Raw genomic sequence first — 13790 nt, forward strand, 5'->3', positions numbered from 1 at the left:
GGGCTACATAATAGCCTTTATTTCAGTATCCATTACAGTGTAAGCTGTGAACCAAAGATAATTCTAACTGTATCCAAAACGACTCAAGAGTAAAACTTGGCAAACATGTGCAACAACGTCCGTTTATTGGTTACTAAATCATCTTGGCACATCTGACCTGAAACTGCGCAACTGCAAAGGAAAAATACCTAACACACACGACCTGCAAACCGCTCATCAATCTGAAGTTTGCCACCAAGCCCAGTGAGGATAGACTTCACGTAAAAGGGATTTCTTAATTTACGCCCGAAACAAAACAGGCCCTGCTCTAGTTGACATGGTAGTAAATTCTACGCAGTTAAAAGAGTGAGAATTATAGATCAAGATCATGCATCACTCATGGAATAGGCTGTGAGTGTTGAAACAACACCGTGTGTCTTGTTTGTGTGCTTATGGTTGTTTTGTGTACATGTGTGGGCCACAACACCAGTCCCCGCTGCCTGTGGCCGACGAGTATTGTATTTGTTTGCAATCCCAATAAATCAAATCAAATCAAATCAAACTAAACCTGCCTATCTAGATGTACTAACCATTGAACATGCTGGTCACGCTAGCCTTCCTGACGTAAACTGGTAAGATATATATATATGAAGCAAAACTGAAAGATACTCTGAAAGGCCATGACAAATAAAACCTGATTGAAACGACAGCGCACTTTGCTCTACAGCCATAAAAGAACCTTGGAGGAGCCGACCGAATGTTAAATGGATAAGCCGCCAGTGGCCCCAGAAGGAATGCCCAGAATAGTGAGCTTATTCCCGGCTTGTCTGTTTATCTTACGACTCAATCTGTGGCTAATGGAAACTGGCACTTCAGCTCAAAGACACAGAAATGATTAATGGGCATCTACCCTACGGACTCTCTAATAGGCTTCAGACTGCTTGTCGACATTACCAACAATAAAGCAGCAGGCGGGAAGAACAAGACGGGAGGAGCGGGCCCTCCATTCAAGCGTTCGGTGATTTGGAAGGTGGTGGTAACACGATGACATCGGGAGCCTTTAACGCGTCTGGAAGACGAAAAACTATCAGTCTTTGTCATCACTTACAGAATGAACGGCATCTTGTGTACACTTTGTATTGCTATAGATTCGTCTCGAGATAATCTTTGGTGCAAAATGCAGCTTCACGATAAATCCTTACGGAGTAGTTTCTATGCGATTGCTATTCTATGCGAGTAGTTTCTATATGAATCAGTAAAACGTTATCTCTCTATAACAAATTTTCGCTGTCCAGAGTCTAGAGGCAGGGTTATGCTGTGTTTACAGCCAACCCAAGGACAGGACGGACAGGCTGTGTCTACCGACCCTTCATCCAGCACCAAGGACAGCGCCATGTGCTAAGAGACCCATCTATTACCCATGTGGTATGTCTACAGATCAAGGCTTCAGCACCAAGGACAGAGCCATAATGTAAATGCGAGTACAGGCTCACCTATTACCAATGTGCTGTGTTTATACACATTCATATCCACACTTCAGCACCAAGGACAGGGCCATAGCGTGTCTGTGGCCATAGACTGTATACAAACCCGCCATTCAGCACCAAGGACAGGAACATGATGTGTCTACAGGCCCACCCTTTACTCATAGGCTGTGTTTACAAACCGACCCTTCAGTACTAAGGACAAAGCCATAGTATACATGTGGAGCAGCCTTTACCTATAGGCTTTGTCTTAAAATTCCCGCCAGTCAGCACTAAGGACAGGACCATGATATGTCTACAGACCCATCCAATAAACATGTCGTGTCTCTACATATCCACTATTCAGCACCAAGGACAGACCATGATGTGTTTGTAGGACCAAGGACAGGGCCAGACCCACCTTTACATAGCACCACCACCTGATGGTGCACAGCAGAATCTTAGAAACTGCACAGATGCTGGACACCGCTCCCCTGAGAGCCGGTGCAGATAAATGGATAAGAAAGTGGGTGAGGGACCTTTTTAAATCATCGCGATGTCCATTAGCGTAATGACAATACCTGGCGGGAAGAAAAACAGGCATGCATAGGCCGGCATGGGAAGCTTCAGGGTCACGGTAATAACGGTATACATGATGTATATGTCTTTTTAAAGAGTAAATTGGGTGTCATGCTTCAAACCTTGCATGTATCTTAAACTTTGATTCTTAAGGCAAATTCATGTGGTTGAGATATTCCAAATTGTAGCGGATGACATTCACAACCACGGGCACTCTGGATAGTTTGCACGTCCAAAGAAATATCTTCCCATCCTATCTGTCTTGCCATTCGACAGATTACTTTCTAGTCTAACGAACCTTATCGGGTTGCTCTACGTGCGTCTGTGACGTCATGAAGAAATCTACCTCCAGGTCCTGGCAGGCATCAAATAATTCCATTTGTCAATCATGGGCCCGGGGGGAAGTCATTATCCACAACCAACATCATTCATAGCGTGCTGCACAATAAATCCGTTGTTGGAGTCATCATGGTACTGCGTATCTTACGTGGATGACAAAGATGCAGGTTGATTCTACTAAACAGGCATAGAAATAATGACGTTTGCGTTAACAGAACGTGGAAGCTCTTGGGTTCATTTTTAATGGAATGCATTTTTTTTCGCCTTACTCAATCCACGCACCACTCCACTTGACGCCACAGCAATGTACCAATTACAATGTTAACTTCTTATTCATACAAATTTGGCATGAATATAGCGAGATGTAATTTCTATCGATTTGCTCCAATATACATCCATCGCCGGCCCTTAATGATGTGACAATCTATGGTTGATGACTTAATTTAGCATGCTTATCGAATATCCATGGCAACTACTAAAAAACTGCACGAAAACACAATAATGTGTCTACGCACAAAATAAACGGTCCCTATACTGAAACGTAGAGTCTACGAGTCTACGTCCGTCTTATAATACAAAAATCGTGGCCCTGTCTGCTCGGCACTGAGATGTATCATATTGTCCAGACGTCTCACAACTGTCGGTGGCAAGAGAAGAGAATGCTCTTCACTGCATCGTTTGTTTCTATTAAATCCCGGTCACGCACATCGTATGCATTTACGATGTTTTTTTTTCTTCCGTGACGATACCGCCGTACGTTGTAGGTTTCAGGAGAAAATAGTTTAATTTTAGTTTCGTCTTAAATCTATGACGTGCGACACAATCGTCACAAAGAAAACTTCATTATACGATATCAATATATATATGACCAAAGCTTTACACTGACGTAAGAGTGTTGCGGAGAAAATTTGTTGTTAAAAATTGTTATACTAGTAAACAAGAAAACTGAAAAAACCTCATGGCACGTCTGGTGGGAGACACTTTAAATCTACTGTTCTAAAGCCAGCTGTATTCTGAAGATGATGGCGTCCATGGATATTACACACAGCTCTTATGTATGTCTCTGCTGGCAATTTCCAGGGCGAAGTAATCTATGTGGAATCACACACAGCTGACACCCGAGGGAGTTTTCAATCAGTATCTCAATACTTAAGCATTCTCTGAAGTCTGATGCTTGATAGCTACTAATCGACAGCAACATTACCCTACTTTCACGTTATGTTAGCCATTATATTAACGACCCCACTACCCCTTCCGTGCACTTGTTTTTATAGCTTTTTTTCCTAAACTCGGGATGATTTAACCGTTCGTGAGAAACCTTCCTCGCACCCTGCCGTTTCCGCACGCGCACTTATTGATTTTTTGAGACAGTCGAGCTGGTCATGAAGGTTAAACAATTTTCCGCTTCGCGGAGATCGGTATTGCTATTACAGAGTGCCGTATGGTGATGCTCGCGTGCCGCACATTATTGTCTTACATCCTCCTCTTACATGTAGACAAATCCTGTCTGGTGGATGGATCTACTGAGGAGGGACGGAAGTGTACAACTTTTAAACTATCCACTGGGCCCAAAAGAGTTTTTAACAAAAATGTGCACTACAAGAACGACGTTCTAAATATCGCAACACCAGGCGCAAAACACTGCTCTGGATCCTTACATCTGCTTGGAGATTGCGTTCCTACGTCCGTGTGTGTGTGCGTGCGCACGTATATGCGTGTGTGTTGTACAATTTTTGTCATCAGTTTGTGCCATATTTCTCTTCAACACATAGTGTCATTTAAATGATACCATCCAAACAACTCGTTGAATACATGTATTCTATCTCCCTCTCCGCACTTCAAGAAACTCTCAAGCCGAGATTCGGTAGAGAAGCACAAAGAATGAGGAACGATAAGACTGTCCTTGAAAACACTTAATCGCTCCAAAGAGCTGATAGATATATATTTCCCTATAAGCTTCTTTATCACTCCGCTGAAGATAGAATACTCTGGTTTTGGTACAAGGACGAAAGCCAAAGAATACATCTTTCTCGTATTCTATATCACTGATCATCGTGGGAGGAAAAATAACGAGAACAAATGTAATTCGTGACAGCGAAGACTTAACAGCGGAACGTTGCCGGGCCGATTAAACACTTCATTATCATATCCGTCACGCCCAACACGTTTGATTCCCCGTGACGATGTTTGTATCTGTGGAGATGATGTTTTGATGAATCGTTCTTATCTAGATCTCGAATACCTTCCATCACCAAAATCAGATCTGGCACTATCGCATCAAATGGAGCTTAAAATGCCGCCAAGACTAAGATGCGATCACATCAATCCCGCGCATATCGCACACACGTATTTCATAATTTACACAATCATTGAACCATAGCACCTTTGGAACATCCATATATTTTCCGATGCTTCGTGTTGAGTAGAATCTTACATATTCGTGCTTCAAAGTGATAAATCCCCTCGAGAGGCACCCGTGCAGCCGTTATAATTCGGAAAAGAGGTCGAGGGGCATACTTCTAACCTCTTTATATCAAGCGTGAATTCTAATGGCCTGTATATGGGTGAATTATCGTTGCACAGTGCGGTGTTTCAGTATTCTAACGTTAAGTTCGCAGCCGCGATACGGATGGCTGCTCGTCACGTTACCGACAGCTCCCTCGTGGTGGATGACAAGTCACTTGTATGTCGTGGTACAATATGTTACGATGTGGCGCTTAACTGGCAGACTTTTCTAGGCCTGTGTCATAAATTTGCCACAGTAGGAATCGCCGACACAATGTCATGAATTGTTTTAGCATGACGGGTCCTGAACTTAAAAACATCTTCATCACGGTTAAGATTGCTTTGACTCAGGATCTACCAGCTGTGTAAATACAGGAAATATAACGTTACATCCGACCATTTCCGATTAAGGCCGCCTTTCCACTAGCGACCGTTGAGTGACCAAATTTGGATATTTTGACTCTTGATTTCATAACTGGAATACGGTATCTTAGCACGATTTAGAAGACAACAAAAATCACAAAATGTGAAAAAAATGTCCTTCATGTCGCCCATTGCTTGTAGAAAAGTAGGAGTAACCGGTGGGAACCAGTTAGCACTGCCTAACATTCCCAGCGAGGTTAGCTACCCACACAAACAAGTTCATGTTTACTATAAGACAGAATTATACAGAGCCATGCACTAGACCAAACATACTCTTCTGAAGAGCAAACACAACAACATTACTACGTGTCGAAAAATATCTCATTGTACACAAACACGACCAAAGCAAACTAAATACGGATGTGCCATATATGGCTATGACCCACATGATGACGACGTTGCATGCACAAATACAATACGATTTTATTTACTAACCAACTCCAGGCACGATGTTCAGCACGCACAGGAAAATAGCGACTGGCATTGGCATGTAGGGAATGGCGTTTCTCATAGGGCCGTGCTTTTCTCTGATGATGTACTGCGTTTTCTTCTTGATGGACCTCCTCCCTCTCTGCAGCTTGCTGTCGGGGTGGCTTGGCGAGCCGGCCGAGCCTTCCGGGTCCTCGGCAGCGGCGGGATCATCCTTCGGAGCCTCGGCGTCCTGCGGCGGATCCTGTAGCGGGATGGTCTCCTCCGCCGGGGTAGTCGGTTTCACCTCCTCTCCCTGCGCCGGTTCCTGTTCTGAACCAGTCATGGTTTGACACTATCTGGTACTCTGTCTACTGACGGACGGCCTGAGGCTGGGGACTGCTGAGGCGGTCTGTGCAGCAGCAACTGTTCTGTCACTGTGTGGAGTACGCACTGCGTTGACAGACAACCACTCCTAAAAAAACCGGTCCGGATCCAACAAGCATGTCCGTCAATCAGCCAGTGTAGCCTAGCCTACGTACGTAGCCTGCTGTTTGCAGTGGTGTGTGTACAGTTCAGTTACAATTCACAAGGTTGGGAGCCAGCAGTACCTGCCTCCGCTTTACCGCCTTCACACTTCGATCGAAAGGGCAACGTCGCACCGCACATGATCAGTTGAGATCGACCGGCGAAGAATTTAATCCCAGAGCCGCCATATAGCGAATATCGGTCTCCCTATTATAATGGAGTCCCCCTATTGGTTTAGTCCCTGCTTCATCATACAGAGGTCGCGAGCTGTAAGCGCACAGGTCACGTTATCGTGACTGCACTCACTATATATGGGTTGACACAGGTCGGGTAGGGTAGCAGGTATGGCTCATCTTCAGTATTTGTTCTTCGCCCAAAGTCGTTAAGGGCTCTTAGCCTCGACATTCTAACATCGCCGAGGAAAAAACGACATCCCAGTGGAGAATGATAAAATGACGCACAACCTTTCCCCTTTCATACAAACACACACAGCAAAAGACTGCCGTCAGTTAGAGGAAATGGAGAATAATGCGCCATCAAAGGAGCTTTGATGTCACCATGGCTCGCATTGCTTTATTGTACCGTGGCGGTGACAGGTGCGGATTGAACAGTCCCGGGATCATCAGTCATGGAGGGCGGCAGGAGGTTTCAAACATTATTATTACCCGCCAGTGCACTTCTGATAGCACGGGTGGAGGTCTGTGTGAACAGGCCAAGGTCCAACAAGAAATCTGATATTTCAGACTTCTGTGCAGTATGCAATCCTCATCTTCTTGAATTCCCTATGCCTGCAAGCTCCCGGATAGATTCCGTGACCTATAACCTCATGTCATTCTGCCTGTCACTCTTCCCCACCCGCGTGATGTTAACCTACTCGGCCCGGACAAACAGATACACAAACCTACCACAGCTCAGCCACTGACCCAACACAATACTTCCGTACCCGAAAGTAACTAAAGTTTACACTGTGACCTGTCAAGAATGCATCGAATGTCATCTACTTCTACTGCCTTAAACCCAGATCCAGTTTTGACCAATGCCCGCCAGTAAACTATTAGTAATAAGTTTATTTTAAGTCCATGCCTAAGGGCTACTTGCAATTAAAACGAAGAACGAATACAACGTAGGTATACGTAAGAAAGAAAAGACAAATAAGATACATAAGTGGTGTAATGACTGCGCTAAATAACTATTGAAATGTTCTTTTCCACAGACAGGAAGATGAATCGTCCTACGTATTTGGTAGATAAATGGGTTGGCTGGTTAATCACTTGTTCCGGAGGCTTGTCGAACAGGCCATGGTTCAACTATATTTACACACATTTCAAGATAAAATATCTTTAGACATTAACTAACCCAGATCCTCTAGTGGAATAATCTATGCTTCAATACTACAGTAACTGTATTCAAACTCCTCTCCTCCCCTGCATCCCCAGAAACCATTTCCATTCCTTTTGGAATTGCGCCAGTCTTTGAGGTGGACTTTTTTTCAAAAGTTCTGTCCATAAGTACCCCCTTTTAAAGGTTGACGGCATCTGGCCTCGGAGTCTCAGACAGCCGCCCTGTAGGAGTCATTACCGCTATATAAATACACCATATCTCCAGCCTTTGGCCCCGATTTCAACACAGGATGCCATGATGGCCACATGCCAGGCAGTTCTGCACACAACTTATCTCCAAGCAGAAGCAGCATGGGTTCTGTGTAGCATGGGCAGATGAAGCATTGGCAGTGCTTTTTGAGGTAATCTACGATCATCTACATCTTTCTTGTGGTCCGCGGTTTTATCTCTTCCGGCCTCCCTCAGGAGATCACTCTAGAAATGCGGCCGAGACCGTATATGGTCATATCTTGTCTGTGTAGCTTTGCCATAAATCTTTTAAAGATAGCCACTTGACATTGTCGTTGACAGACGCTCACTTCAATGCAGCAGATACTAGTGTACATTTACCATTGAGTGGCCCATTCTCCCAGTCCCCCAGCTCCTGACCCTCCACAGATCAGCTGAAAATGGCGCGCTGCGACTGGCGGAGTCTATCTCTCCGAGCATCTTTTTTTATCGGCAAGACAGGCGGACCTTCCCAGATAACCACAAGTGGCAGGGATCAAGTTGGAAACCCAGTTTCTCTTTTATTGGCGTTGTGGTTAGTCGCGACATGTCATGCGTCTGCCTACATAACGGCGACTCATATATTAAAGTTGCTGAATGGTGCCCCAGGCCGTATCAATTTTCGAAACGCACGGTGACGACGTGGGAAACGGTATGCAGGAAATAAAGATGATGGATCAATAATACATCAAGTGAACTTACATTTTCACTTCTATGTTATCATAAAAGACAGCCAATTTGTCATCTGGCAATGAGGTCATGTCAGAAAATAACGTGCTGCACGCGTGAGTTCACGACATTTCACTTCCGTTATCATCTATGATTTTCAGGGCGGAAATATGTATCTAGCTAATAAGGGCATGAACGTATAGAGGCAAACTCAGTCACATGTGTGTCTCAGTCAGAATGTTTCCTAAATTTTAATCTTTAAGTGTGCGAAACTACCACTTATTCAAGAAATAACGCTGTGCTCAGGATGCGAACAGGTCAGTATTTTTTCTGTAATATGCTATAGCGAACAATAAGTAACGTTATAGCAGCTACCATTGTGACAATAGAGTAAAAAGCTCTATATTGTAGTCTACATTGGTGACTAATCAGTGGTTTATCGCATGCAAAATAAGACTTACGAAAAAGGTAGTGATGGACACAAGTCTTAATTTGGACTGGTGGGCGCTTTCTCTTATTTCCCCCAAGGACCCGGTCACATACGTCGTACGAACGCCGTACGATCGCCAAGGGCATTTTCACGGGGATGGTCGTGCATGTGTCTTGCAAACCCCAGCTGTCTTTTTGCTGAAAAGGCTGTCTTTAGATCCTCGTCTGTGGCTGTTTCTGTCACAGGCTGCTAAGAAATTGTCTGACATCAAAATCGTAAGACGGTCTACGGCGAATGTGACCGCACAATAACCTACTAAACTTTTAACTGTCGCCACGTCCAGGCTCTACTTTTGCGACTCGTGCTTGACGTATGAGGGTCAATGATGGCAGAAACTAATCATGTTCGCCTAACTGTGCCCCAATTTCCACTTGGATCGCTGTCTAAAGTGGGCTATCCATATGCACTGCCTTGTTAACGATAAAAGTCGGGAACACTGACGGATCACGTCTGACTGTCTGGGCCCTGGGGACAAACTGGCGGGCATGGAAACCTCCTTTATATCTCGAAGCAGATGTAGCGTAGATTGAGTTCGGCTCAATGTTTTATGCGTACTTTTCAGACATTTTCTACGTTTTTCTTCTAGGAAGGAGGTGAAGAGATGAGAACTGGGCGGATAGAAAGGCGTAACAAATGCGTCAAAAAACACACGTAAAGCATCTGCTTGCATAGCGATTAGTAGTTTGCCTCGTGTCTGGTGGCGGAAATGTCAAAGCATTGACGTGTTTAGTGACGTCCTACAAGTTTGCAACTGTCATGGGGACTTGCACGCTCTGACAAAAGAAAGAAGTGTTTAGAATTTAGGATCCGTAGCGGTTTGTTTTCAGACAGCAGTTTTGTGCTGCTTCGTCACACGGTTACGTCTTTTATGAGTGGTCTGTGGAAAAAAAAAACTTTCAGATTTTGGATTCCCAATCAGTTTTTTGAAGGGCAGACCAGGGACCAAGTACCACTGCCAAATAAGGTAGCTTAGAGTTTCCGACCCCCAGGATGAGGATGGGACAAGGTGAGGGTGAAGGTGAAGCTGCACCATGTTCAGTGAATTAAAACATGCATGCATTTCATCCCGGTTGGAATGAAATGAAATCGGCGTTGCGGCACCTTATTGAAGCAGGCCATATCTCACCAAAGCAGCTGGAAACAGAGCATTGCCGTATCGCATTCAGCATGGCCACGTCCATCATCTATCATTCGGCAAGGGAACTGCATGCAGTGTGTTCGTCCCTCTTGTTCCAGCTTACTAGCGCCCCCTTTCGAAGTTAGTGAGGTACAGCACTCTCCAAGCAGACGTTGAAAGAGGAAATCATTACCTTAACCCTAAACAAACAAAACAAACCCGCTTTTGTCAGAAACAGGTGCCAATCAGAATACGGTAATGGTCTCCTCTTCCAACCTCTGCTTGGAGAGTACTGAGCACATCCGAAACGTTTCACTAACTAAGACTGACAACATTGTTTGCCACAGTTTCTCGATGAATGCTGTGTCTGTTATAACATATGATTGTCCAGGTCAATGATCATCAGTACCGGATGTCAAAATAGACGATCGCTCAGACATCATACTCAGATTGTGGTGACAAAAAATCTGAATAGATCACTCTAAAGGTTAGGCCGTGAATCTAGACAATGCCTCTCGTCCATGTCAGCAGTAACATGTTCATATCAAATCCTTATCACAAGTATATAACTATAAAGTCGTCAATGCTAAGTGGTTTTTGCCTGAATCGCGCCTCGCGGGTAGGATAACGCCTAAGAAAAAACTGTTGTGGAGACCAAGCCAATACCTGTGCCAGCTTCAAAGCCACAGGTGTGGGGATATAACGCCACTGAACGCGCGATTACTATGCCTGAGGCAAGTCGGCTCGGTAGAAATATCACGCTGTTTTGACGCTGGCACGTTTGGTGAAACAGAAAAATGTTTCCAGGCGACATCCCCATGGCAACGCGGTGGTCTCATACGTGTCTTGCTGGCAGGGAAATTATTCTTTTATAGAAACCCTTCAGGTGTCACTTTGACAATTTATCAGTGGTTGAGTTGTTGTAAACAATCTAGTTTGCTTTTCCTCCTGTAGATAGATGAATTTGATTTGTACGTCATTTCTATTGACTCAGTGCTTTGAGTGGAACAAACAGCGACCCGCAAATAATTTAATAAGATTTGTAATTAGATATACTAGTAAATGAATACTCTTTGACATAAGATACACAGCCGAGATGAATTTACATGCGCGTTTCGGGACTCTTTCTTCTTCCCAATCAATCCCTGAAAACTGTTAACGTTTTTTCAGCATTTCTCTAAAATTATTTCGTCTTGGTGTACGTGTTGTGAACAAAGATTGACTCATTCAACATTAATAAACTATACTGTTACGTCGTTGCGCTACAGCGGGAGCATTAACAAACCTACTCAAAGTGTGACGCAGACGAATGTCGGCCTTTTTATGGCTATTCCGCTGACACATTTGCTAGATGATTAGGTATTCTTTACAAGATTATGATGCTGCGTTAGAAGCGAGCGTGTCTAACCAGACACAATGAGATGATAGATGTGGTGGGTTTGAAAAATGCGTACAGCACACTTCCTGCATGGAAACGGCTATGAAAATTTAGGCGAGCACAACAGCTTGGAGTGTTGATGATGCGATTTACTTCCAGCTTCAACAACAAGAGGTTTAACATCGTTTATCTTTCGCGTATTGAATATTTGTTACAGCGTGCTTCCTGCGGTTTTACTCAGACGGAATCTGATGCACCCCCGGGGCTAGTTAGTCAAACTTGCTGAAGCTGTGACGCACGGCCTACTTTCCCGGATCCATGTTGCCATGGGAACCGGATTAGAATTGCCTAGAAGTGACGTCCTAATTACCTTGGGAACGAGCAGATTCCCCAGAGCTAACAAATGACGCATTCCCAGGGCAGGAAGAGAAGTGGCCGTGATGTTGAATATGGACTGGGGTCGTTATTTCTAATCGTTAGAATCCCGGCAATGCTTTAAGCACCTCTTTGTTGTGGTTGTGCTATCATATTTGAATGTAGGTCAATAAGTGTGTGATGTTACCAGATTGCTTCAAGCGAGCACAATTTCCTTGATTACAATGCTGAGTATACCTACTGCCCTCTGAGAGTAAACTTTTTTCACAGACATTAGAGTTACAAGCCAGTAGGATGATAGGATGCATCATCTGCAAAATCTGATGGTTCAAAAGCAATACTCGAGATTATTATCTAATCATGTGTACCTGTTGAACCGATTTGGCAACATCACAAGTAACAAGACACATGGAAGATACAATCTGAGGAATTTGATGGCTCAAAAGCTCTGCTACTACCAACCCTGTTATTCTCCCATACACAACAGAGTTCTAATGATTCAGAAGATGACTGGTTAACATTCAAGAATAATTTATTTCAACATCTTTGCAATCAAGTGTAAGGTACAAAGATACATAACGGTACAAACGGTACAACTTTGACAGTGGTACATTTGTAATGTCACATGAACTGATTCACTTTTGCGCTCTCTCCAAATGAACAGTAAGTTACTAACATAACATTCCAACAGATGATACTGCACAACAAAGTGTACCCTGATGTAAAGCAACACAATCTCAGATAAACAGATGACTTCTCACGTTACATCAGTACATAACTGATAACAGTACACATAACTCAGTAATGAAGACCCTTCACCTGCCTTACACTTTTGGTCCAAATGCTTTGGTACTTGTCATAGGCAATAGCACCATCAAACAACACTCTTTTTACATCTACATATTTTTTACAAAAATACATGGCAAGTACTGGACATAAGACAAGCTGCTTCCTCAGTTCAGTCTGTACTGAAGGTTTTACTGGTTTTATTCTACAAAAATACACCAAATTACATCATCATGTACTTGACAAACCATGACAAGCTTATCAAAAGCCAACATTTCATCTGTCAACTTTTAATGTGAATGTAAGTGCCAAACAACATGTTGGCCTAAAAACTATATACTCTAACAAACAGCTCATATCTATCACAATCTGGAATGTGTACAGGACCATTTTCACCATAGCCTGCTGACTTATCCTTAGAACCAATACAAACTGACACACAGAAAGTCCATGTGGAAGACAGATTACATTACTGTATGTTCTAATCTCTTGTTTGTGTCGTAATCTGCTTAACTTGCTAAATGCAGGGATAAATCCTACATGTTTATCTATAACATATATGCAACAGGAAACCATCCAACTGACATAACACACATATCATATGTATAAAACAATTAATGACGGTACACTAGAATAGATCAACATTTTTTAAAGAGCATCCCAAATCATGAATATATTGATATGCAAAACACCATATTGCCACACCAAAGTTAATGATAATGTCAGTATGCAACAATGTTTACATGCATTTGCAAATTGAGGAAACTGCCACTTCTTTAAAAGTCTTGAACATTGAATCTCTAGGTAAGGTCTGAAAACCTTCCTGTAATGAATGTTACATCAAAGTTGTGAACCTCCATGGCAAATCTAGATCAATATTAACTAATTAATATGGAGAACAATGTTTCTCCGAGCAAATTCATTGGTCAATGACCTATAATGTTATTACATGTCTTTCTTGCATTGACTGCGTCACACTGCAAATGGTACAAAAAATGTACATGCAAAATATTCAATCTTAAAAACTGCAATGATGATTGAAAAATATGTGCAGTCTCTCAAGTACATGCTCACATATCTTGTATTTGTAAAACCTTAAGTACAACATATATGTTATTCTTGAAGAGGACCTTGAAGTAAGGTT

The 13790-nt window shown here is 43.2% G+C and overlaps 1 protein-coding gene across 1 annotated transcript in view; it reads right to left on the reverse strand.

Annotated features, from left to right (window-relative positions):
- Positions 1 to 6461, reverse strand: part of LOC109482633 (protein stum homolog) — a 20966-nt gene extending 14505 nt beyond the window's left edge. Inside the window, exon 1 of the mRNA XM_019785438.1 lies at positions 5724 to 6461. Coding sequence (XP_019640997.1) covers positions 5724 to 6042 — 319 coding nt within the window. The 5' untranslated portion in view covers positions 6043 to 6461. The remainder of the gene's footprint in view (positions 1 to 5723) is intronic.
- Between the last annotated feature and the right edge of the window lie 7329 nt (positions 6462 to 13790).

Source organism: Branchiostoma belcheri, unplaced genomic scaffold (genome assembly GCF_001625305.1).
Source record: "Branchiostoma belcheri isolate BF01 breed outbred unplaced genomic scaffold, Haploidv18h27 scaffold6, whole genome shotgun sequence".
NCBI classification, from domain to species: Eukaryota; Metazoa; Chordata; class Leptocardii; order Amphioxiformes; family Branchiostomatidae; genus Branchiostoma; species Branchiostoma belcheri.